The 27,515-nt window shown below is 36.3% G+C and overlaps 2 protein-coding genes across 2 annotated transcripts in view; both read left to right on the forward strand.

Moving 5' to 3' along the window:
- The window catches only part of LOC129741073 (klarsicht protein-like), a gene marked incomplete at its 3' end in the record, with an annotated part of 366,425 nt that overhangs the window by 12,210 nt on the left and 326,700 nt on the right, over window positions 1-27,515 (forward strand). The gene's annotated exons all lie outside the window — the stretch shown is intronic.
- Window positions 11,191-12,178, forward strand: LOC129744835 (uncharacterized). Its single transcript, XM_055737563.1, has 2 exons — window positions 11,191-11,352; window positions 11,427-12,178. The coding sequence occupies exons 1-2, from the start codon at window positions 11,213-11,215 to the stop codon at window positions 11,716-11,718; spliced, it is 432 nt and encodes a 143-aa protein (XP_055593538.1). The 5' UTR covers window positions 11,191-11,212; the 3' UTR covers window positions 11,719-12,178.

A 27,515-nucleotide genomic window follows, 5' to 3' on the forward strand; every position in this document is an offset into this window, starting at 1 on the left:
TTAATTTGGAGTCAAGAATGACACCCAAATATTTAACTTGATTAGACACGGTGATTTCGGAACCATAAAACAGCAGAGGGCGCACCCCGCGGGTGATACGTTTTTTAGTAAATAAAACAATATTAGTTTTTAGAGGATTAACTGAAAGTTCTACATGAGAACACCATTGTTCAACAGAGCGCAGAGCTTGTTGCATTATATCAAATAATGTGCTTATGCACAAACCTCTTACCAGCAGAAGATAATCATCTGCGAATCCATAGGTTGGTATTCCACGGTCATTGAGTTTTCTCAACAAACCGTCTGCAACTAGGTTCCACGAAAGAGGTGATAGTACACCTCCCTGTGGGCAACCACGTGTGCTAACTTTTGTTATTGAAGCCTGTCTTAAAGACGAATGAAGATTCCTGTTACTTAGCATTGCGCTAATCCAGTTAGTTATAACACTAGGCACTCCATGAAGTAGTGCCGCATCCATTATTGATGTAAACGAGACATTATCAAATGCTCCTTCTATGTCTAGAAATGCTCCTAGACATGATTCTTTCTGTGAAAAACTATTTTCAATATTATGTACTACGTTGTGCAGAAGAGTTAATGTTGATTTTCCTGTTTGGTATGCATGTTGTGTCGCATTAAGCGGATGTTGGACAAGGCATTCTTGCCTGATATGATGATCAATTAAACGTTCAAGTGCTTTTAATAGAAATGAACTTAGACTGATAGGACGAAAGCTTTTGGCTTCGTCGTATGATGATCGTCCCCCTTTAGGGATGAATTTCACGGCTATCTGCCGCCAAAGTTTAGGAATATATCCATGAGCAAAACTGCTTATCATTATTTTTCTTAATATGTGTTTGAAATGATCGAAACCTTTTTGAAGCAAAACTGGAAATAAACCGTCACTTCCAGGAGATTTGTATTGAGCAAAACCATCGATTGCCCATTTGATCGATTCTGTAGTAACTATTTTCCGAGCAAAATGCAAGGAATCTAGACTTCCAGAAAAGAACTCAGGCTCTATCGATGAATCTTGATCAACACATCCTGGAAAGTGAGTATTGAATAGACAACTTAATGTTTCTTCGTCGTTTGATGTATAATCACCACTAGGGGTTTTAAGGTATGAAACCTGATAATCTTTTGATTTGGCTAAGACTTTATTTAACCTACTTGCTTCGTGCAAGCTTGAAATGTTTGTGCAGTAGTTCTGCCAACTTGAGCGTTCGGCAGCTCTTGTTGCTTTCCGGTAAGCTCTGCGAGCCAACTTGAAGGCATCAAAACCTTCCGTGCGCCTTCGGTTCCAAGAGCGTCTGCAGTTTTTTCGTAATTTACTGAGATTTGAGTTCCACCATGGTGTACTGTTTTTGTTGAATTTCAACGTTCGTACGGGACACGCTTCTTCATAAGAATTTAAAATAATTTCGGTGGTTTTTGCAACCACTTCATCCAACTCAGAAGGAGTAGTAATTTCAGGTGTATATCCATGAAATTTAATAGCAATATGCTCCAAATATAGGTCCCAATTAGTTGTTCTTGGGTTTCTGAATGTAATTGTTTCTAAAAACTCACCTCCAAAATTTTAGTTAACAAAACGTTGATGTCCGTTGAAGGACATGATCGCTTTTGAGGTTATTTTCCCACAGTTAAAAAGAGTTACTGAAAAGGTCAGAATTATGTCAAGAATATTTCTAGCCGAAAATAGAACATTTATTGAAAATTTTCATCTGTGGACCCAATAAAATTTTGTTTTAAGAAAACCATCAAGTATGGTAAACATGCATAAATAAGAAATCACTTTATGATCAACTTGAAAATAAATGTTGGCTTCTTTCAGGACTTTTCAAGAAATCATTCAGAATTAGTCCTGATCAACCGACGTTTCTGGTACTGTCGCTTACAACAACTCTGAATATCGGTTAATAAAGAAAACCAATCTGCCGTCATGCTTAAGGAAATTCCTTAAAGAATGAGGTTCAAGCTTTATCCTTTTCGCACGCCCGAAGCCAACACGAAGTTATACATGCGCATACGCATACGCATCAATTCAAGCATATTTTTAAGCAGCTATTGAATTCATATTCACGCGTAAAAATGATAATGTTAAGATATTTTGACACATGAAAAAGTTATATTTCATCTAAATTGAGTTAAAAAATTTGTGACCATTTTAATGATGATTTATTTTTTCCGTCTGGGGGGGTGATCACCCCCATCACCCCCCCCGTAGATCCGCGCATTACTTGATGACTGACCTATAGCAGTAGTACCACCAGGGCCCTTTTGTGCACAGATCTGTGACATCTGAGTCATAACCGGTGTCCTTGGTTGAAAACTCTGTATATCGATTATACTGAAGGGAATTCCCAATGGTTCCACTGTAGTTTACCAATTTCGTAAGCCGATATTTCCGGTCTGCTCCAGCAACTACAAATAGACCATACTTCGCTACACCGCCCTTGCCATCGAAAGCTTCCACCATCACGTGAAGCTCTTGGTCTTTGCTCGAAGTTAGCTGGTAAATTTGTTCAAGTCCAATCCAAAACTCTCCGCTCAAATTGCCGAAGCCTTTCTGGTATTCGGACCAGTTGCGATCGAAATCAACGGAACCATCATAACGATTCTGGATAACCGTCCAGCCGCCTCCCTGCGCTTAAACTTTGCTGAACAAAACATGTTGTTTGTATCATCGTGTGAAGAGCTATTCACGGATTAATCCTTCATAAAAATCACAATTTAGGATATTTTTTATTTAATTTATCAAATTTGTGTTAATAAATACCTACTCTAAAATCAAAATACTTGCAAAAAAAGACTTCGATGGTTTCAGGGAGTCATCATAAGGCCATATGCCAAATTTGAGCGGAATCTGACAACAGGAAGGGGTTGCACTGAATCTCATGTGTGAAAGGGATTCTGAGACATCGTGTTCTAAAGAAGCATAAATACCTGGTTTTTCATCATACATCTGTTTCTTTACCAATCGATTGCTTGATTATGTAGATTTTATTAAAATTTTAATTAAGACTAACATTTCACCTGAAGATTGCCACTCGATTGGACTGAAAACAAAAAAGTTATGGCTGTTCAAAGATTGTATTTATGGTTACAAAATGTGCTGTAAAACGCAATGAGTAAAATGTGCTCATTTTGTGTTAAACGACAATTTGCCACAAATATGCATTATACCAAAGATGATATGATTGAAAAAACACTACTGACATAAAGACTCGAGGTCTCAAGCATCTGTCAATTGACGTAAACAATGCAGTAGTACAGCATTCGTTATATCGACAAGACGTATAGCAAGGAGACAGTGACCAGTTGGCTCCTCGCCCAAAAATCTCCCAAGCAAATCACTGCGGCTGTAGTATGCCATCTTGAGTCTGTTTATCGAGTAAAACGTACTCTCCACGGTCAGCACGCAGTAAAAGTGGTCAATTCGTTCAAGACGAAAGTGATGCAGAATCCAGTAAACTCAATCCAGAAGCTGGCTAAGAAAGCGATTATCTTGAATTCTACCATGCAACGATTGGTTGAAAATGACATAATTGCATGAGCCAAGTGCCACTTGTGCGTTGTCTAAGTTGAAGAAGTAGCACCTGATCGGTATATTTCACACCTTAAGGCTAAAGATGTTCCAAAGAATGTGAAATTCAAGTTCACTACCAAGCATCCCACCAGAGTCATGTTATTTGGAGCGGTGGCCTCAGATGGAACCTTTGAAGATATCTCTTGTTTTCAAAAAAGCTGGAGCAAAGCTTATACATGAACATTTTTAAGAATAAGGTGCTTCTGCCCAGCAAGAAAAAAAAATTTATTACCGTTCATTTTCCGCTTCGCTGCGAAATAAACCCGAAGCGGGAAGAGCCGTCCCACCTCGGATTGATTTCGCAGCGCAGCAGAAAATGAACTTAAAAATCACTGGGTGTGCAAACTCCGGTGAACCCGAGAATATTGTTTTCCAACAAGATATCTGTATGGAACCCATACCCAAGGTTGCCGAAATCACAGAAAAATCTCTAATTTTACAGAATTTTGAGCCAATTTTCATCACAGAATCTGTGTCACACACAGAACACAGAATTTTGAAAATATTTACAGATCTCACAGAAATTTTGAACGGTTTTCCAAAATTATAAATTGCGACATTGCGTTCTGTTGGAAAAATGTTCCAAAAAATGAAATCGAGTGTCCAGTCAGTATGGTCTGTGCTATAAATCACAATCAAATTAATTGGACTTGATTTATTTTTATTTTTTTAACCCAACCTTTTTTTGAAACAGAAAACGTTGTGAAGTTCAGAATCTTTTTTATTTCTTTCTAATTGACCAAGACAGTTGAAGACCTTGAACAGGTGCTCCATTTTTACACAGTTTATTTTTCAAATAACTAGCAGTCCAATCAAAGTTTTCGATTCTCTTTTTATTTTTCAAAGTCAGACATAGTCAGAAGAGACATAATCCGTTTTACACCCAAGTCCAGAAGAATTTGTTAGGGAGTGAACCACGAATCGGTTGACTTCTTCAGTCGAGCTCTGAATCACATTCGAACCGGTTGCCAATGCTATGCTATAAATATGGATAGTTCATCGATGAATGGACGGACAGCTAAGACACAAACCGCTTAGTTGTGTTATGGCTGCTTTGCGCGTTAGCATATCGTGCAGTAACTCTGTTACTCTTTCATAACGTATCTCCGAAAATTCGTATGCTTGTGTAGGACGGAAACCCCTGGAAATGCATTCAGGTGGAAGAATGATGAAAATTTCAAATTATGAAATCATTAGAATCGAATTCGGGTTAAAGCAGTGTAGAAAGCCATTTTTACTACCACAGGTTCATGCTATTATTCAGAAGTAAAATGACATTTAACTACCTCAGAGAATATTTTTCCTGTTATTTTTTTTTTCTACCGAATTCCTTACTATTATGAACTGAACTTACATTGTGAATTCATAAATTTGAATGAAAAAAAAATGATATCATCTTTTATTTTGACAACTTAGTCGTTTAAACTGTCTCATTCATGCCAGTTAATCGTTTGTCATCTCCACTGCTCAAACAAGCCATAATCTGATTATTGCCTTCATTGATAGTCTGGGTGCTAAAGTCGTCGTTTATTCACTAGACTCGTTTGGATTAATTTTTTTTTCTCCTCAACGGAGAGCCTATTTAAGTTGTCAAAGTTCGGAACTTTTTATTCGAAATGAGTTTTTGGTGTTTGTTTTGCCGATTGGCATCGCTTTACAACTGCGCCGGTTTATCTTTCTTCCACTTGCAAAACTAGTTCTACAGCATAAATTAGCGTAACTCATTTGCGGTTTATTTAGCGGTTGTCGCGTCTCGCATAAAATTTTGGCGTGTATCAATCACAGCGTATATCAATCAATATGGTTAATATTTTGGTTTGTGGATTTCTCCCAAGTTCAATCGTCCAATCGTACAATCGAAAGTGGTTTGTTTTGATGTTTCCTTTGAGAGTGGTTTCTGGGTTTTTTAGGCCACGCTTTAGAGGAAAAATTTGATAGACTTGTGAAAAACCAGTGGAGTAACTTGAATGATAGCCGTTTAAGTAGTTTAAAAGATTGTATAAATTTCTATTTTTTTTTAGAATTTTCAAAAATTTGGTAAATATTAAAATTGAAAGAATTAGGACAGTAATCAAAAAAGAAAGAATTTGGAAAAAACAGATAAGATGAAGAGATTTTTTATATATAGTTTAAAAAAATCAGAATAACTGTGTTCTCTTGTTCGTTAACGACGATGGTGAAGAGAACCAAAATAACTCAAAAAATATGAAAGAGAGTTCATGGAACTAGGGGAATTGATTATTTAACTCAAATGTTATACATTTAATCAAGAAACTACAAACTATTCTACGAAATTACACTGAGGTTTTTTTTACGCGGTTTTTTTACACGGTTTTTTACGCGGCTTTTTTTACGCGGATTTTCGAATTAACGCGGTTTTTTTTACGCGGATTTTCGAATTAACGCGGTTTTTCAGAGAAAATATTCTAAGACTTTTTCAAAGGAAAATACTTAGAATCTTTTGTAGTTGGGAAAATCTAAGCTCTGAGACTAAGAACGTGATACATGAGATCTGTGACCTGAGACCTGAGACTTGAGACCTGAGACCTGAGACATGAGACCTGAGATTTGAGACCTGAAATATGAGACTCGAGATCTGAGACACGAGACATGAGACCTGAGACCTGAGACATGAGACATGAGACATGAGACATGAGACATGAGACATGAGACATGAGACATGAGACATGAGACATGAGACATGAGACATGAGACATGAGACATGAGACATAAGACCTAAGACATGAGACCTGAGACATGAGACCTGAGACATGAGACATGAGACATGAGACCTGAGACATGAGACATGAGACCTGAGACTTGAGACATGAGACATGAGACATGAGACATGAGACATGAGACATGAGACATGAGACATGAGACCTGAGACATGAGACATGAGACCTGAGACCTGAAACCTGAGACATGAGACATGAGACATGAGACATGAGACCTGAGACCTGAGACATGAGACCTGAGACATGAGACATGAAACATGAGACCTGAGACCTGAGACATGGAACATGAGACCTGAGACATGAGACCTGAGACATGAGACCTATGACCTGAGACATGGAACATGAGACCTGAGACATGAGACATGAGACGATCTGAATTCCACACTGTCAAATAAGCCTCACTATATTCTACTATTCTATTAATCTAATTTATTTTGTTTTTTATCTTAAAAATAAACTATCGTTGTACGCAAATTTTTAAATAATCATGGTTCTTACGCGTTTTTTAAGTAACGTGCTTTTTTGCGCGAATTTTTTAATTAAAATGGATTTTTTACGTGGATTTTCGAATTTCGGGTTTTTTTTACGTGGATTTTCGAATTAACGAGGTTTTTTTTACGCGGATTTTCGAATAAACGCGGTTTTTTTTACGCGTTTTTTTTTTACGCGGGACGAAATACCGCGTAAAAAAAAACCTCAGTGTATAGTGTTTTCGTTTATTGGCAGTGGCAACCTAGTTACCCACGAGTTTTGCCCTAACTACTGTTATTATGTTCGTTTATTAATTCAGAAGTCCACTAGTTTTGCCCGAGATTTGAACCTCAAGCAGGCGGTTGCACCCCGTAAAAGTTGTCAGTGTTGGGGGTAAACATAAGGGTGAGTATAGCAACCATATATTTGCATCGTCCCGGGTAACGATTCTGTTTGTTTATTCAGAAAAAGTTTTGCCCCGCGCTAGAGGAGAAAAACGAAAACGGCATTAGATAAAACACTTTCGGTAACTCGTACATACTAAATTTGAAGAATTTTATCCAGTTTATTCTGAGGTATAGAATGCCGAATAACGGTGTTTTTCAACTTCGATTTCTTCGCGGTACTTTATGTGTTAAGAGATAGAAAAAAGAGTCTAGAGAATAAGAAGAGTCAAAAGAATTCAAAGAATTTTTAGAGGATTAAGGAAATAAGAGAATAAAGACAGACCAGAGAATTGAAATAAATAAAAGACAAAAGCGAGTTAAAAGAATTTAAAGAATTAAGAAAATCAAAAGAATCGAGAGATTCGCAAGAATTAAGAGAAGAAAGAGTATTGAGAGAATTGAGAGATTCGCAAGAATTAAGAGAAGAAAGGCTATTGAGAGAATTGAGAAAATTAAAACAATAAAGAGAATGAAAAGTATTGAGAGAATTAAGAGGATTGAGAGAATTGAGAAAATTTAGAAAATTTAGAAAATTATGAGAATTGAGAGAATTAAGAGAATTAAGAGAATTGAGAGCATCAAGAAAATTAAAAGAATTAAAAGAATGGAGAGAATTGAGAGAACTAAGGGAATTGAGAGAATTAAGAGAACTGAGAAAATTTAAAGAATAAAGATAATTTAAAGAATCAAGAGAATTTAAAGAATTCAGAGAATTTAGAGAATTTAGAGAATTTAGAGAATTTAGAGAATTTAGAGAATTAAGAGAATTTAGAGAATTATGAGAATTAAGAGAATTAGGGGAATTAAGAGAACTAAGTGAATTATGTGAATTAAGAGAATTAAGAGAATCAAGAGAATATAGCGAACTAATAGAACTAATAGAACTAAAAGAATTAAGAGAATTAAGAGGATTAAGTGAATTGAGAGAAACAAAAAAATCAAGACGATAAGGAAAATTAAGAGAATTTAGAGAAATAAGAGAATTAAGAGAATTTAGAGCATTAAGAGAACTAAGAGACTTAAGAGGAGTAGAATAACTAAGAGAATTAAAAGAATCAAAAGAATCAGGAGAATTAAGAGAAATAAGAGAAATATGAAAAATAAGATAATTAAGAGAATTAAGAAAATCAAGAGAGAATCAAGAGAATTAAGAGATTTAAGAGAATTTTGAGAATTAAGAGAATCAAAAAAATCAAGAGAATCAAGAGAAGAAGAAATCAGAGAATTGAAAGAGTTAAAAGAATTACAAGAATTACGAGGATTAAGAGAATCAAGAGAATTAAGAGAACTTAGAGAATTTAGAGAATTAAGAGAAAGAGAATGAAGAGAATTAAGAGAATTAAAAGAGTTAAGAGAATTAATAGAATTTAGAGAATTCAGAGAATTAAGAGAATTAGAGGATTATGGGAATTAGGAGAATTGAGAGAATTGGGAGAATTAAGAGAATAAAAAAATTAAGAGAATTCAGAGAATTAAGAGAATAAGAAGAGTTAGGAGAGTCAAGAGAACAAGGAGAATTAAGAGAATAAGAAGGTGAGTTAGGATAGTTAGAAGCATTAATAGAATCAAGAGAACTAAGAAAAAAAGAGAATTAAAAGAATCAAGACAATCAAGAAAACTAAGAGAATCAAGGTAATTGAGAAAATTAAGAGATTGAGAGAATTGAGAGAATTAAAGAATTTATAGAATCAAGAGAACTTAAAAAAAATAGGTAACTGAGGGAATTGAAAGAATTAGGAGAATTGAGAGAATTTAGAGATTTAAGAATATAAAGAGATTTACGAGAATTAAGAGGATTAAGAGAATTAAGAGAATTAAGAGAATTAAGAGCATTAAGAGAATTAAGAGAATATGGAGAATGAGGAGAATTTTCCCCTTAAGGAGAATTAGGAGAATTTAGAGATTTAGGAGAATTAAGAGAATAAGGAGAGTTAGGAGAATTAAAAGCATTAATAGAATCTAGGGAATCAACAGAACTAAGAAAATTAAAAGGAATAAATAGAATAAATAGAATGAATTTATAGAAATAAGAGAACTTGAAAAATAGGCAACTAAGAGAATTAGGAGAATTAAGAAAATCGAGTAAATTTGCTGGATGATGATGATTGGAGATGAGTCAGATAGTGCCAAACACAATTTTGACACTTTCAACTATTCGGTGGAACGAATATTCGGTCAGATATTCTGTCGAGTTTTTAAGAGAAAAAAACAAAAGCGATCACTTCAATTTCCTTCTATTTTTTCCATCTGAATGACTCTGTAAATGTGTGCTGCATAAGATCTTCTTAAAGTATGGGTCTCACGTGTTTCCAAGATTTCAAGAGTTCAAGAGTGAAACGAAGAATTAAGCATGTTATACTTTCTACCACACTCATCTGCATGGGCGGACAAATCTGGGCAATGTTTTGAAAAAATTGAAAACAATTGGAAAATCCAAACAAAACCTATGCATCATTACAAAATATACAAGAAGAAAGTGGAAAAAATACTTGAAATTTAATAGTGTTTTCGTTTATAAGCAGTGGCAACCTAGTTATCCACGAGTTTCGCCCTAACTGCTGTTTTTGTGTTCGTTTATTAATTCAGAAGTCCACTAGAATTGCCCGAGGTTTGAACCTCAAGCAGGCGGTTGCAACCCGTAGAAGTTGTCAGTGTTGGGGACAAGCGTAAGGTTGACTATAGCAACCATATATTTGCATCGTCCTGGGTGACGATTCTGTTTGTTTATTCAAAGAAAGTTTTGCCCCGCGCCAGTGGAGAAAAACGAAAACGGCATAAGTTTTTCAACAGCGCACACAGGAGTATTTCACCCAACAACTTGGCCAAAACTCAAAATTTAATTTTCATTGGTGACTTTTATGTAAATGTTTATTTGATTCTTGAATAAATTTAGCACCATGTACCGGCCATTTTCTTGACATTAGATTTGTTTATAAGCTGTAGCAGTTGTCGAAACTTTAGTATTTTTATGAGATAGAATTTTTCTACAAATCGTTGAATCAGCACGACTAAGTTAAATCTATGAATGAAACTTTCTTAAGTGACTAAAAATAGAAATTTGAAATGGAGAACTTCCATGGAGGGATGTTAAATGGTGTGGGGGAGTGTGGTGGTTCGCTACAAAAAAAAGTCGATTTTCGACAACTTTTTTTTTTTAAATAACACCAGATTTTAATTTTGTGATCAATTTCAAAGTTTATAAGGCATTTCAAACGTTATTTTATTAGAATAGTCTGTTTATTTTCAACTAGGGTGGTTATAAAAGTATTTAAAATATGTGTTCTTGAGAAAGTTGTGAATTATTTTATTAAAAAAATCTCAAATTTTGCATTTGAGGCTTTCGTTTGCCCAAAAAAAAATCACCAAAGTTAATTTTCATCCGTTGTTTTTGCACAAAACACCGTATCTCGTAAATTTTTAAGTCATTATTGGCTTAAATAGTAGGTACCTTTTAAATAATTTCATGTTCTAGTGATTTTTCAGGATTTAATGGTTAAAGCTTTGAGCGCTTTTAAGCACCAGTTAATCATCTAGAGAAATCCGAAAAATCGAGAATAATGACTTATTGCATCCCAATGAAAAGGAAGTCGAATATATCAAACCAAGGTCCACTTATAAAGAAAAAAAATGCGATCAAGAATGTAGAGAATTAATAAAATTATTCTGGCAGAGTTAAGACGTACTAATTAAACTCAAATCTATTATAGAATTTCCGGATTCCCAGAATTCGGAGATTTAAACTCCAATTTTTTTAGAGTCTTAGCAAAGAGAGAAATCACCTAATAAATATTGATTCAATTTCTACACCAAATGTAAGGTGGAATCTACAAAACGACAGATTCATCGGCTTTTTGCTCTTATCAATGGGGGGAATCACTTTAATAAGCAGATTACATATATAAAAGAGGGAGTCCGTCCCAGTTTGAATTCAGTTCTCGATTTCCCACTGGTCATACTTCATCATAATGGCCAAACTGATAGTGCTCGCAACACTACTACTAATTGGAATAAACGGATGGTCGTTGGAAGGAAGAAGTTCTCAGGTGTCAGCACTAAGCATCGGTTACGAACTTATAGCTGCCATGTTGGATACTCTTAATGCGAAGTAAGTCTTAAAACATCTTTTGACTCTTAAGACGCAATCTTTTAAAAACCTTTAATTTCTCTGCTTGTGCTTAGTGTGCAAAAGGCTAACGAATTATCCGAAGAACAGTTCAAGACGTTGAAGGAAGAGCTCGCGAGTATACGGGAAACTGTCCGGAGTATCGAATCTCGAACGAAGGAAAGCTCCTCCGGACAAACAGACAGTAATGCAGATAATCGGCAAACAGTGCAGAGCACCGAAGCTCGGACGGAGGAAAATTCTGTGACGACGCAACGTATAACACTCGCAAACCTCAGTGAAAATATAGACAAAGCAACAAAAAACGCATTTTATGAAACGATAATAAGCTATTGGAAGAATAATTGAAAGGTTTCAGATTGATTGAATGCAAAAAATTCTGAAAACAAAAAAAAAATAATCCAACTATTTTGGTAAAACAGTTTTGTCTCAGTTCTTCTGTAAATTTGTAGACTTAAAAAAATCGAAATAAAATCTGCTAGGATTCAGAAAACAAAATTGCCAAACTGTTTACAAAATGTTAAATAAAATCGTTAAGTTTATTAACAGAATCATATTTTTTAAGCAATGCATAAGCAGCTCTGAATTCTAAAATGAAAATTTTTGTAAATCTGTTTTTAAGTGACTCTCAACTTGTCTAATAGCAAACAACGATATATCGTCCTTTAGTACAGTAACAACGCTTCACGTAAATCAAGCAAGAATTGTGAAAATCCAGGTGAACTTAATTCTTCCTTTGCATCTAAGTGTCACATTTTCTTCTTAACAATGATGAATGTTGTGCATTTTTAGTTTATAATTCGGAATTCGTGATGGGAAATAATCCTTTGGAAATAGCAGTTAGAAGAATGGTAAACGATGGACAGTTCAGGCAATCAAGATAAAAAAAAAGATTTTTTTTTATTCGATATTCTAAATTAGGTTGTACTCCATTTACCCGAAAACCATTGCCCAGAATGAAAAATCCCCAGAATTCCAATCGCCAGAAAGAACCATTCCCCAGAATTTTTTTCCCCAGACGAACCATTCCCCAGAAAAATTTTCGCCAGAATGTACCATTTCCCAGAAATTTTTTCACCAGAATGAACCATGTACCAGAAATTTTTTCGCCTGAAGAACCATTTCCCAGAAAATTGAAAACATTAATCCTTACTAGAAATTATTAAAAAAAAAAGAATTGTTACAAAAAAAATGGGGTTTCATAACTTTATTCCTTTGCGGCAACCAATGAGGATGAAGGGGCTGAGGCGGCACAAAGCCGCCGAAGCTCCCAAATCTGAGGAGGCCGCCGACCCGCCGTCGGAAGCGGCGGCCCTAAGACATTGGTCTAGGTCTGCCGGGGCTTCCTAGGTCTGCGTGAAAGCTAGGGGTGATCCCTTAGCCCCGTCCGCCACGCGACAGCGTGAAGGACAAAACGTCTTTCAAGTTCGAACGCGCAGCGTGAGGAGTCGGATACCAAAACGGGTTTTTAAAGGACCATTGTAAGCATTAAATCAATTAAAGTACCCAAACCATAAACAAAGCACAGTATTGGTTATAAAATAAATTTCGTTGGAAAATTTCAAAGTCGTAGTTTCATTTAAAAAATCATTTTGAAAAAATTAATTTCGAATCATATGAAATAAATATTCAAAAATTCATTAGAAAAAAAAAACAAATAAAAATACTAGGGGAAAAAATCTGGGATTTGTGCCATTCTGGTAAATGTTTCATTCTGGGGAAAAAAGTTCTGGGAAATGGTCCATTCTGGGAAAAAAATTTCTGGTAAATGGAGCATTCTGGGGAATTTTTTTCTGGGAAATGGTTCATTCTGGGGTTTGATTTCGGGTATTTGTCATTCTGGGAAAAATTCATTCTGGGCAATGGTTTTCGGGTAAATGGGATACAATCCTAAATTATTATAATTTGAATTCCTAGGTACCCAACTTAAATCTACTTAATTAATTCTAAACACTTTTCACGACATCTTCCATGACTAGTTCGAAACTAGCAGGCCTGGGGACAAAAAGCATGCAATTACAATTCCCTGGAGAAAAAGCCAAACGATTAGTCGGAATGACTAATCCGTCCGTGGCCGATCTCATTATTCCGTACCGGATTTACTCGAAATTCGGCAACTGTCCCCTTGTGAGGCTCCAGAGTATGTCAAAGACCGTGTGCTTAACGCACGCATTTCTGCTTTCACGCAAGCGCAGGAACCTAATCGATGATTCGAAACGCTTACACGAATTTTCTTTACATCAACACTCGCGCGTTGCTGTTGGCTGCTTGACGTCGTGAGCGTTTTTGGGCTCATTCTCAGCCATAATCGAGTGCTGGCCGAAATTTGCCATATGCGGCTTAAGTCTTTCATTCAGTCGTTCATTCATTTCGTTAATCCACGCACTGCTGGGGGCTCCCATTTTCCGCAAATCATCAAATCACCAGTTCGATATGGATACCGCAGCACCACGAAACCGTAAGGTTCGTTCCGCATTTTCAGGTCACCGGACCGCGGCTATCGAAGTTTCATGTCATGTCACCACAGATCTGCTTCGATCAGTGTCGTTACGTTTTCTGCGCCGGATCGCGATCGCATTTGCCGCGATTACAGCGAATCGCGAGGCTCGGCTTCTTTTGTTGGTACCAATCGTAATGACCGCCGGTTGAAGTTGTGTATAACACCTCAGTAATAGAAGCGAGTCCACCCCCGCATGCGGGACAGTGCGTCAGATTAGTCTTTTTTATCCCAGGAAGTTTCAAAGATATGAAGTCACTTTTGGTGGTTGGACCTCATTTTTGCATTTATGAGATGAACAACATAACTAAGTTTGACAAGTTTTAAATTGTTTTGACTAAAATCACTATCCAAACCCACTGTGCTAGGGGGAGTCTGAAAAGTTTAAAAAGTACCCGATACACCTCAATTAAAATCCGAAATAGTCCGGCAACCTAAAAAAAAGCCGCCGTATCGCGTTGTCCGTCGTTGTTTGCGGTCTTTGCGGATGGATTATGTATCTACATTGACCAAAAAGTGGCGGAGGTCATTTTCAGCTTCTATTTTTTTTGCGTTTCCCGCTCGGCGCAGTAGAAAATTCAAATCTATTAAAGGTTTTATAATATTCATATCATCCTGCAACAACAAATATTGCACCGTAATGGTCTTCCTTTCAGCGTTCCGGTACTGCTGTCGTAATCCATCTAATCATTGGGCGTGGGATGAAGCCAGAAAATTGGGCTGACTTTCATTTTCTATCTCGCGATTTGGATCACTGAAAAGATTTCTTAACACATGGTGGAATAAATAGGAGATATCTCGTTGTTTCGCTTGAAATGTGTGCGCTACACTGAGAAGCATAATTCAAAAGTGATACATTTTATAACGAAACTTTATTCTACAAAATTGTGTACAACACTTTCGATAACTGATGGCTACTTAATTTGTAGAGTTCCGTCTAGTCGTTTCTAGGACAGTAGATGCCAAGTTTTGGTGTTTTTTTGCTTATCTTTGCGGTCCTTAATGTGTTAAAGGCCACTTGCATTTGCTAATTTCTCTAGGGCAAAATTAGTAATGAGTTATCAAACACTGATGATTCTTAACACAAGATTTTCGAACATATCTATACGCAACTCGTCAATTTGACGGGTGTAAGAAGAAAATCCTCTAGCATCCTTTAGCAGTATTTCACATTAAGAATTTTTAATGAATAGTGAACTTCCTTGAACAACTAGAGTAATTTTGGCTTTTGCAAAAAAAAAAAAACAAAAAAAACCACAAGTCTTTTGCCTTTCGGTAGTGTACAGGAATTTCGAAGTCAAATATGGCATATTAAAAACTAAAAGTAAATTTTCATAATAAAAAGAAAAAAGGAAAACTACATCCTACATTTTCCGTTGGACAAAAGTATGCGTAACATTAAGGAAAATGCTACATTCTTAATCTTAACAGATCTAAAAACGGCAATGAATGAAAATAAAGACATGGAATTCACTTTTGTTTTCTTTTATGAGTTCCTCCACACTAGATATTCAATCAAATGAACATGACTTAAAGACTAAATCAAGGCAAGAATCATTGCTGTGTTTCGAGTAAAATGTTACTGCAAATCATTTTCTACAGATGAAGTTACCTGGAAATTGTCGGTTTCAATGTTATAATTCAGATTGAGATGGTTTTGGCCCTTGTTCCAGATTTCCCATTTTTGTTATTATTTTTGATTCGCTATTCGTAAGTCGCGAAATTCATTTTCGGATCCTCATGCTTAAATTATTGATGTTGTCTGTATTCTCAAATATAAAATCTTAAATCGCAATGTGTAAATCTCTCGTTCCGTCTGAACTGTCGACCTTCGATTCTGCATCGTTAGATTTTTATGCATGAGTTTGAACCGAACTCATCTTTACATATTTAACTCTCCATAAAGAGACTAAACTAAAGAACGATAGGGGAGATGAGGGCATAACGAGCACCCAGGGCATAATGAGCACTCCTTTTTTCTACATAAGTACGTATTTTCTTAAATAAATTTTCATAAGGATTTGTTGCGTACTATCCATAGTATTAATTTTTCACCAAAAAAGAAATATCCTTCTCATCTTTACAGAAATATTAAAATATAACCAGCTAGGATCTCAAGTGACGAAAATATTATAATTTTTGAGCACCACCAAATAAGCTTTTATGACCTTTAAATCATCTTGATCTGAAATGTACGCACTGCAACATGATCTACATATTGTTTCTCAATTTTCAACGTCATTAAGTTTTTGATTTTTCACTTTAATCAATTTTAAAACGCTTTTTTACTTTAATTTGTTCACTAGAGGCGAACAGAGCACTTTCAATGAAGGCATAATGAGCATTTTCTGCCGGGGAATCTAGCAGCGAATTCAACTCGATGAAGTCAACTGAATAATAGAGCTACAGCTTGGCTTGTTTCGTCTGTCGATTTGGCCTAGTGGTAAGGTGTCGGAGAGGTAATCAGTAGACTCGAGTTCGATTTCTGTTCGAGGGGATTTTTTTTGCACATACATACCATGATTGATTTTTTTTATTGTTACCAGTAGTTAATTTTTAAACGACGCAATTAAAATCATCAAGGAGTTGATAAGCGTGAACGAAAATAGAATTAGGGGAGATGGGGGCATAATGGCCACCTTAAGGAAAACGCTTATTTAACCATAGAGAACAGCTGTAATATGTGAATTACGATTGTATCCCATTTACCCGAAAACCATTGCCCAGAATGAATTTTTCCCAGAATGACAAATACCCGAAATCAAACCCCAGAATGAACCATTTCCCAGAAAAAAATTCCCCAGAATGCACCATTTACCAGAATTTTTTTCCCCAGAATGGACCATTTCCCAGAATTTTTTTCCCCAGAATGGAACATTTACCAGAATGGCACAAATCCCAGATTTTTTCCCCTAGTATTTTTATTTGTTTTTTTTTTCTAATGAATTTATGAATATTTCATATGATTCGAAATTAATTTTTTCAAAATGATTTTTTAAATGAAACAACGACTTTGAAATTTTCCAACTAAATTTATTTTAGAACCAATATTGTTCTTTGTTTATGGTTTGGGTACTTTAATTGATTCAATGCTTACCATGGTCCTTTAAAAACCGTTTTGGTATCCGACTCCTCACGCTGCGCGTTCGAACTTGAAAGACGTTTTGTCCTTCACGCTGTCGCGTGGCGGACGGGGCTAAGGGATCACCCCTAGCTTTCACGCAGACCTAGGAAGCCCCGGCAGACCTAGACCAATGTCTTAGGGCCGCCGCTTCCGACGGCGGGTCGGCGGCCTCCTCGGATTTGGGAGCTTCGGCGGCTTTGTGCCGCCTCAGCCCCTTCATCCTCGTTGGTTGCGGCCTTGCCGCAAAAGAATAAAGTTATGCAACCCCATTTTTTTGGTAACAATTCCTTTTTTTAAATAATTTCTAGTAAGGATAAATGTTTTCAATTTTCTGGGAAATGGTCCTTCTTGCGAAAAAATTTCTGGTACATGGTTCATTCTGGTGAAAAAATTTCTGGGAAATGGTACATTCTGGCGAAAATTTTTCTGGGGAATGGTTCGTCTGGGGAAAAAAATTCTGGGGAATGGTTCTTTCTGGCGATTGGAATTCTGGGGATTTTTCATTCTGGGCAATGGTTTTCGGGTAAATGGAGTACAACCGTGAATTACATCATTGTTTCGTGTTCAGACACTCAAATAGTCTATTGCCCAATTGCGAGAAACTTGAAAAAGTAGATAAAAACGTTCAAAACTGCATTTTAAAAAATTTTGCCGAAAGCTGAAAACCAGTCACTGTAGAGGCATAATGAGAAACCCCCCGAGGCAGTATGAGCACCATTAATGAAGGCATAATGAGCGTTTTCTGCCAGAAATTCTAGCAGCAAATTCGACTCGATGAAGTCAACTGAGTAATAGAGCAACAGCTTGACTAGTATCGTCTGTCGATTTGGCCTAGTGGTAAGGTGTCGGAGAGGTAATCAGTAGGCTCGAGTTCGATTCCTGGTTAAGGTGATTTTTTTTCCATTTATCATTCATGATCATGATTGCACTAAACGGTGAGGCGTAGATTCATCAAACAAAGCAATAACAAAATAATCTAGGTCTGTTTGTAGAATTCAAAGAACTAACACATGCTCATACATTATGTTTCTGGTGTTTTGTTTGACGGATGATGCTTTGATGCTATTAGCCGTATAATGTAACAATAAAAAAAAAATCAATCATGAATGGTATGTGCAAAAAAAAAAATCCCCTCGAACAGGAATCGAACTCGAGTCTACTGATTACCTCTCCGACACGTTACCAATAGGCCAAATCGACAGACGAAACAAGCCAAGCTGTAGCTCTATTATTCAGTTGACTTCATAGAGTTGAATTCGCTGCTAGATTCCCCGGCAGAAAATGCTCATTATGCCTTCATTGATAGTGCTCTGTTCGCCTCTAGTGAACAAATTAAAGTAAAAAAGCGTTTTAAAATGGATTAAAGTGAAAAATCAAAAATTTTATGATGTTGAAAATTGAGAAACAATGTGTAGATCATGTTGCAGTGCGTACATTTCAGATCAACATGATTTAAAGGTCATAAAAGCTTATTTGGTGGTGCTCAAAAATTATAATATTTTGGTCACTTGAGAACCTAGCTGGTTATTATTTAATATTTCTGTAAAGATGAGAAGGATATTTCTTTTTTGGTGAAAAATTAATACTATGGACAGTACGCAACAAATCCTTATGAAAATTTGTTTAAGAAAATACGTATGGGAGAGTGGGGAATCATGGGCCACTTTTTTTCGTTGTTCCATAACTTCTTTATTACAAATGATAAAATAAAATTAAAAAATGTTTTGGTTTTCTACATTTTCAAGGTATCATAAGGTATTTTTTTAAAAAAATTAATAAGTTGTTTTCCCCTAATTCTAACTGTTTGAAAAAAAGCAATATTTTTGGATTTTGAAAAATGGTGGGGAATCGTGGGCCACCAAATCCAAATTGACCAAATAACATGCAAAGTTTATGAGTTGACCCAAAACTGTGATTTCCTAATTCATTTCGTTATTTTAAAGCAATTTCAGATGATGAAATGAAAAAGAGAGCTGTATATGATCGCATAGATTCCAAAACCTGGCTCGCGAACGTTTTGGCAAAATTTTTATATAGGATGGACAAAATATTTTTCATAACTCTTCATTTGGCATAAGAAAACTTTACAGATAGGAAAAACGTATTTTAAGTGCTGAATGTGTATAAAAACATAAAAATATAGGTGATTCACGATGTGTGGCCCACGATTCCCCACAAGCTATGATTTGCAAATTGGTTGCGTTTGTGTGACTTATTGATGTTTCATCAAAAATTCCTTTTCCACGTGAAAGATCATGACAAAACTAAGATCATAAGCGTGTGAGCATATTTTTGTTATGTACTTTAGGTTCCCCATCGATGAATTTAGCGGGTGTTTTTTTAATTATGTAAGTAAATTTTTCCAAATTTTTTTAACTTGATAAATAAAAGAAGCATATCATGCGTATTTCAGTCAACAACATATAGGAATATATGCTCACGCAAAGGGACGACGATGACAGTTGGTTTGAGATTTTTATCTCAACACACATCTGAGATATTAAAAGTGGCCCACGTTTCCCAATGGCCCACGATACCCCACTCTCCCCTACTTATGTAGAAAAAAGGAGTGCTCATTATGCCCTGGGTGCTCGTTATGCCCTCATCTCCCCTATTGTATTTGTTTCAAATACATTTCTTGGATTATAAACTACTAATTCTATCATTTTCAAAGGTGATGGAAAGTATTAGAGAAACATGAGAACGTGCGAAAGAAACGACGTAAGCCGTAAATACATATAATAAAATTTTTGAATAAAAAAACAACGGCTCACCGACGGGACTTGAACCGGCAATTTCCGCTTCAGTACAACGGCGCGTTAGCCAATCACACTATGGTGATGGAGGCAGTTTAAGACGTTAAAAGATCATATCTTGAAGTTGTATGTATAAAACTTTGGGAAAAATAGGTGCACGCTCGCACAAGTCAACAGAATCAAAAAATATATGAAGTGCAAAAAATATATGAGCTTAAATATTCATTAAGGTTTTTCTTTTGTTGTCTTGTTTATTGCTCTTGTTTTCGAGATAACGTTTGAAATTCGCCTATTTTCATCAAACAAATTTGTGCACTTCTTAAAAATTCCAAATATTTTGAAAATATAAGTTTTCACTCAATAATCAACATTCCCCGAGACTGCGAGTAATTTTGGTTGCTTAGACAAATGTTTTTTAAGTTTTTTGTCGATATTTTTTTCTTAGTTTACAAAAATTTGACAATATTATAGTAAAATTTAAAACCTTATTGAATTTTTGATGTTTTTAAAGCCGTATGCCAAATCCTTCCACAGTCTTAAGAAAAAGTTGTTAATTTAGTTAACATCTAATATCGAATACTCAATGACTAAGAATGATGTTGGAAATTCAACTTTGCAATTCTTATCTATTCCAATTTAATTGTAGAATTTAATTTTTTCACAATGTGGTTTCCCTGAAACAGAATTTTTCCAGCACGTAGACTGGGCGGACAAATCCAGGCTATTTTATCTAAAAACCTGGCAAAATCCGAGTATTTAGACTTTCAGAAAAATTTTCAGGATTATTTTTATAAAATTTTTACAAAATTTTCGTTTTGAACCCACAAATGAAAAATTTTACAACACATTTTTTTTTGGAAAATAAAGTGAATAAATCCGACAAAATACGGGCTTTTTTCAATGAAATCCGGAAAACCGGGCCGTACCGGACTTATGGCAAATTTAGTATAAAACCGGATAAAACCGGGCAATCTGGCAACCTTAATCTAGGCAAGATCTTAATCCTTGATTAAATGAAGGGTAGTAAATGTATTCAATATCAGCTTTTAGTTTTCATGTAGGTGATAAACCAGAATTAATAATCAAACATAATTTTCCAGGTTTGATTACTAATTCTGGTAGATTTTGAGAAAAAATGCTGATCCTTCAGTTCGATCTTTAGCTGTTAGGCCGAAGGTCGCTAAGCCGAATGGGTTAAAAGGCCGACGGATGTTCGGCCGAATAGGACAATAGGCCGAATGGGACATTATGCCGAAGTCTATTTGGCCGAATATTATTAGCAGGGTTGCTAGCAAACCGGGAAAACCGGGAATACCGGGAAAAACTTTGGAATTTCATCGCGTCACCGGGAAACCGGGAAAAAACCGGGAATTGCGGCATCTCACCGGGAAAATGTCATGTTTGAAAATTTTTCGAATTCAGATTATCTTGGTATCGATTTTTTAAAAGGGCGTATGAGTCATTTTTAAACGAATCTAATTAATAGCATCAACATATTAAACTTTCTATTTTACATCTTAAAATATGATCCGTTTTTAAGTTTTTTTTTTATTTAAGTGTTTTTAAATTTTATTTATGTTGAAATTTTTGGTTTCCTAACGGCATCCGGAACATCCGCAGACGATTTCTGCTGCCACGAGCATAACCAAAACATTGTTTGTTTTGGTTCCACTTGCTATGTCCAATTCGCAATCGAGAACAATAGATCAATGATTGTTGATGGCAGGTAATGATGATAAACGCGTTACAAATGTTTACATCATCACACCGGTTAAGCGAGTAGTCTCGCAAATTGGGTTCGTGGTAACCCAATAGTGTTGCCAGATATTCTGGGTAAGAGTTTTAAAGTACTCATTAGTTAGGGAAGATGATAAGTGGAGAGTGAGACAATAGCAATCCCTTATGAATTGTGTAGTTATGCCATGACTAGACTGACGAAACATGAATAAAGATAGGTTTTCGGGATGAATAAGCCACTTAAGCTTAAAATCCGTTGAGAAAAAAAAAATAAAGATAGGGGCCGGATAGAGGCTGTTAGGCCGACAGGCCGAAAGCTGTTAGGCCGAAGGTCGCTAAGCCGAATGGGTTAAAAGGCCGACGGATGTTCGGCCGAATAGGACAATAGGCCGAATGGGAGATTATGCCGAAGTCTATTTGGCCGAATATTATTAGCAGGGTTGCTAGCAAACCGGGAAAACCGGGAATACCGGGAAAAACTTTGGAATTTCATCGCGTCACCGGGAAACCGGGAAAAAACCGGGAATTGCGGCATCTCACCGGGAAAATGTCATGTTTGAAAATTTTTCACTTAATTTCCAAAATATTTTTAAAGTTATATCTAAATGTAAGAGTAGTTTTCGACAGTCTCGATATAGATTGACATCATCAACGCTTATTTCCGTTCATTAGTTAACAAACGAAGTTAGAATCGCCTTTTTACTAATTTTGCGTTGCGAATAAGAGATATCTATTTTTTCCCTCTCCGCAAGCGTGCTCCATTTACAAACATTACTCAAATGTTATACATTTAAAAGCGAAACTATAACCAACAAAATTAAATTATAAATGTTTGATAACTCAATGATACCAAGTTTGTACAATTTTAACCAGTGATTTCTGATAGATATATAGCGTGTTGAATTTTGGTTTTTCTCGGCGTAGATTTCTTAGGGTCTTAATGTTCCTAATGACCTTTTATGTTATCTAGTTTCCGACTACATACCAGTTTTTGTTTTCGACGTCAAATGATTCAGTGTTTAATTTACACGTTTCATAACATTATTTTATGCAAAAAGCAAATATTTTGGCAGCGTAAGACGTTTATAAGCAAAGTTACATTTTAATGACGAAAGGAATCTCTTTTTCACCAGAAAAAGATATTGTTTTTAATTGTTCTTGTTGAGTTATTTATATCATTTGAGTTGGCCTGAGTAACCAAGCCTTATATCATCTGTTTTTTTTTTTCAATATATGTCTTATGTCTTATGTAAAAATTGTGTCAAAAACAAGCTCCTATCAAAATCTAAGGTCTTTATCTTGATACAAAATAATATCTGTATTCAAACTATAAATTTCAGCCTGATTTTCTATATTTTTACGAATCTTTAGTTCAAATGTCACTACTAAAGTTGTTGTTTTTAAATTTGTTGAAAAAAAATATCTGCACTTGGAAAATAATTAAATGTTTTCCTGCAGTCTGATGATTTTCAGTTTTGTAAGACAAATCCCTATTAAAGTTGCAAGCTGATTCGACGCTATGTTTTGATGTATATTTTCTACATACAAACAATACAATTTTTTTAACAACTCTACTCAAATTCTAGAAATACTGAAATTGTTGCACAGTGGCTCAAAAAAACACATTATTAGCCTGATTTGTTATTGAAAAATTGTTGAACTCGAACAATTATAGATGCCAATTACGATGCATTCGTTCCAAAATATATTGAAAACCTTTTAATGTGATACGAAAAGACTACATGTTAAAATACGTCGAAAGATTTTTCTTGATTTCTTATAAGTTAACAAGTGTTGAGAAACAATTGTTTGAGGGCTTAACATTGATACTATTTAATCACCATGATTTTATATTCAAAAACAAGTAGATTAAATACGAGAAAATCATCATTTTTAACAGGGAAAAAGCCGGGGAAAAACCGGGAAAAACTTTGGAATTTCAAAACGTAAAATCGCTAGCAACCCTGTATTTGGCCGAATGGTCACAAGGCCGAATGTTCATTATGCCGAATGGTTATTAGGTGGAATGGTCATTAGGCCGAATGGTCAATAGGCCGAATGGTCATTAGGCCGAATGGTCCGTAGGTCGAATGGTCATTTGGCCTAATGGTCATTAGGCCGAAAGGTCGTAAGACCGAATGTTCGTAAGGCCGAATGGATGCTAGAAGATCGATAGGCCGAATGGTTGTTCGGCTGAATGGTCGTTGGGCCGAATTTAGGCTAGGCTTATAAGATATATTATCGCTTTTTTGCATGTTAGGCCGATCAGTAGTTAGGCCGAATGGTCGTTAGGCCGAAAATCATCAGGCCGAATGGATGCACGGCAGGATTCGACCATTCGGGATTGCGACCATTCGGCCTAGTGGCCATTCGGCCTTATGAACATTCGGGCTATCGTCCATTCGGGCTATCGTCCATTCGGCCTAACAGCCATTCGGCCTAACAGCCATTCGGCCTAGCGACCATTCGGCCTAGCATGCAGACAAGTGTATAGTTTTCGTATTGAGCAACCATTCATGAATCTTCATTCAGCTTTATGATCATTCGGCCTAACGACCATTAGGCCTAACGACCTTTCAGCCTTGCGTACATTTACCCTTACGACCATTTGGCCTGACGACCATTCGGCTTAATGACCTTTCGGTCTAACGACATTTCGGCCTAACATCTATTCGGCCTTACGAACATTCGGCCTTAAGACCTTTCGGCCTAACGACCTTCTAGCATCCATTCAGCATTATGACCATTCGGCTTTGCCACCACTCGGCCTAATGACCATTCAGCCAAATGACCGTTCTGCCTAATGACCATTCGGCCTTATGACCATTCGGCCTAGTGACTATTCGGCTTCGTGACCATTCGGCCGAACATCCTTTGGGCCTTGCGTCCTTTCGGCCTAACAGCCTTCGGTTGGATAACCGTCGGCCGAATAACCCATTCGGCCTAGTGGCCTATTCGGCCAGATGGCCCATTCGGCCTAACGTCCATCGGCCGAATGACCTTCGGCCGAAAGGCTTTCGGCTCATGACTTTCGGCCGAATGACCCAGCCTCAATAAAGATAACTCCATTCCACCACTGAAACCTAAGTTTTTCAACTTTTTTTTAAAAAGACTATTTGCGCCATATTCATCCCGGGGGCGAAAAGTAACTTTTGTTTATTTTCATCAGGCGAAGTTTTTTTCCCTCCAAATTTAATCGCGAACAAAAAGCCCAATAGTTATTCCGGGATCGAAAAAGGGACATTCTTATATTAAAAAACAGTTTTTCTAGGCAAAAAAAAAGTGATTTTTGAATGGTTATAATGTGTTAAAATGTGCAAAAATGTTCAGTAAGATTACTGTAGCTGCTTTGCCGAGCAAATATTGGCCTAAATATTGCTTCTGTGGATTTCAAAAGGGCGCTCGAATTTTGGCGAAAAGAAACAATGAGAAAATAAAAGGGTCAAAAGTCCAGTTTATCAATTTTTTAAGTAACAATCATGGAAAGCTAATATCTACATACTGCGGAATGGAATTATGCTCATTTTTAAGGAGTTCAGTTACTTAGTTAGGAATATGATTAGATACAACGAAATAGGCAATTGATTATATTTTCTTAAACTTCAAATGCGTTTTTCTTAAAACAGAAGTCTTGGCGTATTGGCCCTTTTCAAAAATCTATACCGATTTATTCTTCTGTTTTACAATATTAAATATTCGGTTGTAAATCTGAACTAAAAATCTAAACTAAAACTAAACTTTAAGTTTCCTCTTCTGTCAAAATTAATAAGAGTATATTTGCGGATTTTTCAAGGAAACAAGAGTACATGAGTATCAACTTTAAATTTTGTATACCTAGAGGTAATGCAGAATTTTGGATTCTTTTCATTTTTGATTCCTCTCGAACATTTTTTTTTTTCATATGTATGGATCTTATCGGAAATCCCACTGGCACTGAAATATAAATTTGTTATGAGGTCTAAAACTGTTTTTAAATTTCTGTTTTCCTATCATTTATTTGTTTCACAATGATCTCTATTGAAAACGAATAAATTATAAAATTTTGACCTAATGGCTCGTTTCACAGCTTCCTAAATTTGACCTAAATAGATACTATATATTTCTAGTTTTCTTTCGCTCCATCGAACCCTCAAATTATCGATTGACAAATCACGTCCAATTTCGAGCGCATTAGCGGGAAGTGACCGCGCCCGATGCCCTTTTAGTAGTAGTAACTGACTAAGGCGCGCGCCCAGGTGAAAAAAGTCATCGATATCTCCTGCCCGACGCTGCCGCCAAAAGAGCAGATTAATTTCAAACTACAGGGCCGATTAGACGCCAACAACGCGCTTGATCTGTGCGCGAGGTTTATTTGTTTTTTTTTATTTTTCCTCTGAGGTGATATCGAGAAAAAAAGAAACACACACGCGTCAGCAAAGATGATAAATTGTTGTCTGATTAGGAAATTGAAAGTGCCCATGTTATTTTTCGTGTGATGGTTGGTTGGTAACTCTTTTTCAATAAAGTTAAACCGGTAGTTCGGTAAAAAAAATCGAAACAGCTGATCGAAAAGACGGCTGGTTGGAAAATTTTGGGCTTCCTGTTGTTTCACCACCATCATTGGGGCCGATTTTGGAAATGAACGAACAAAAAACCAATTTGAACCAAAACTTAACACGCAGCCCAATCTAAATTGAAGTGGCCACTAGACTGAGTCGATTTGAGGTCATTTTTGAATTTTTCAAACCCTGGGATCTGACTAGCTTCGTTTTGGTCCAAAACTCATCCATGATTTTTTGCAGAATTTTTAAGTAACGTTTAGTAAATTTGAACTTTGAAACAAAAATGATGTTGATTTCTCAGTACAAAATATTAAATTTTCTCATACAAACCAAAAAGATCAATTTCCTCAAGTAAACGTTACTCAAAAATTCTGCAAAAATTCATGGATGAGTTTTGAACCAAAACGAAGCTTTTTAGACCCCAGAGCTTGAGAAATTCAAAAATATCCCCAAATCGACTCAGTCTAGTGGCCACGTCTTCGCCGTCGATTGTTGTTTGGGTTTCGATTGATGAACGCTGCGCTTCGATTGACTGCGCATGGATAATTCCGGCTCGGCTGAGAGACTCTCTGTCAGTGTCACGGTTGCCGTTTTGTTATAAACTTTAAGGGGAAGGGGGTGGTAGAGCTTTTCAGTCAAGATTATGCAATTTCCTTATGGCAGCTGAACTGCACCACTCAAAATCAATGAAAAGATACGCAGTGTCAAAAGTCTCAATTGTGGAACAAAGCACGCAGTCTTATTTTAATTTTCTCAGTTTAGAATTTTGTTTCTTCCTTGAATTTACTGCAATCATACATTTTTTTCTTGCGTAACACACCTAAATCTCGCAATTATCATCATGACCTACAACAATCTAGGCCCGCCTCTCAATTTCCGTTTTACAAACTCACTTGTGAGGCTCATCTATCGATCAATAAATGGCCACAAAACTCGTTGAACATTGCACACTTCACACGTACCTATAATTAGACGCAAATTGGAAAAAAAAATCTGCATTCACAATCTCAAATCTGTCTTCATCATCGAACGCTCGGGTTGAGAAAAAAGAGCACTTTCCGATGGCGCCTCGCAGCGATTGGAAGACATGTGAATCAGGCGCGGCGTGGAAAACGTAACGATCTGCACCATCTTTCTAAGAGATTACACCACCACCCATCGCAACAAATCTGCGGGTGATTTGGAGACGAAGACTTTATGTCTACTAATTATGCTCCCAGCCAGTGATGGTGGCCGATCGATTTCATTCAGCTTCTCTGCGATCAAATCCGATCATTTCACCCTGCTGTATTTTGTGAATGATGATCATATCTCATCTTTCTCGATCGACACAGTCGACCAGCCATTCATTCGTAACCTGGTAATGAACGTTGAGCGAGCTGCTGATTGCGTCCCGCAAAAGTCGAACAGCATCAGTGTGTACACTTCAGGCGGTTAATTGATCGGAAATCAGTTTCTAATGTGGCAGTCAACATGACTGCGGTGCACAT

Source organism: Uranotaenia lowii, chromosome 2 (genome assembly GCF_029784155.1).
Source record: "Uranotaenia lowii strain MFRU-FL chromosome 2, ASM2978415v1, whole genome shotgun sequence".
In the NCBI taxonomy this organism is placed as follows: domain Eukaryota; kingdom Metazoa; phylum Arthropoda; class Insecta; order Diptera; family Culicidae; genus Uranotaenia; species Uranotaenia lowii.

What these genes read in the sequence shown, in the direction of transcription:
- LOC129744835 (XM_055737563.1), top strand. Translation starts at nt 11,213, where the DNA reads ATGGCCAAACTGATAGTGCTCGCAACACTACTACTAATTGGAATAAAC. An exon ending in TTGGATACTCTTAATGCGAA is followed by an intron (nt 11,353 to 11,426) that starts GTAAGTCTTAAA and finishes GCTTGTGCTTAG; the next exon opens with TGTGCAAAAGGCTAACGAAT.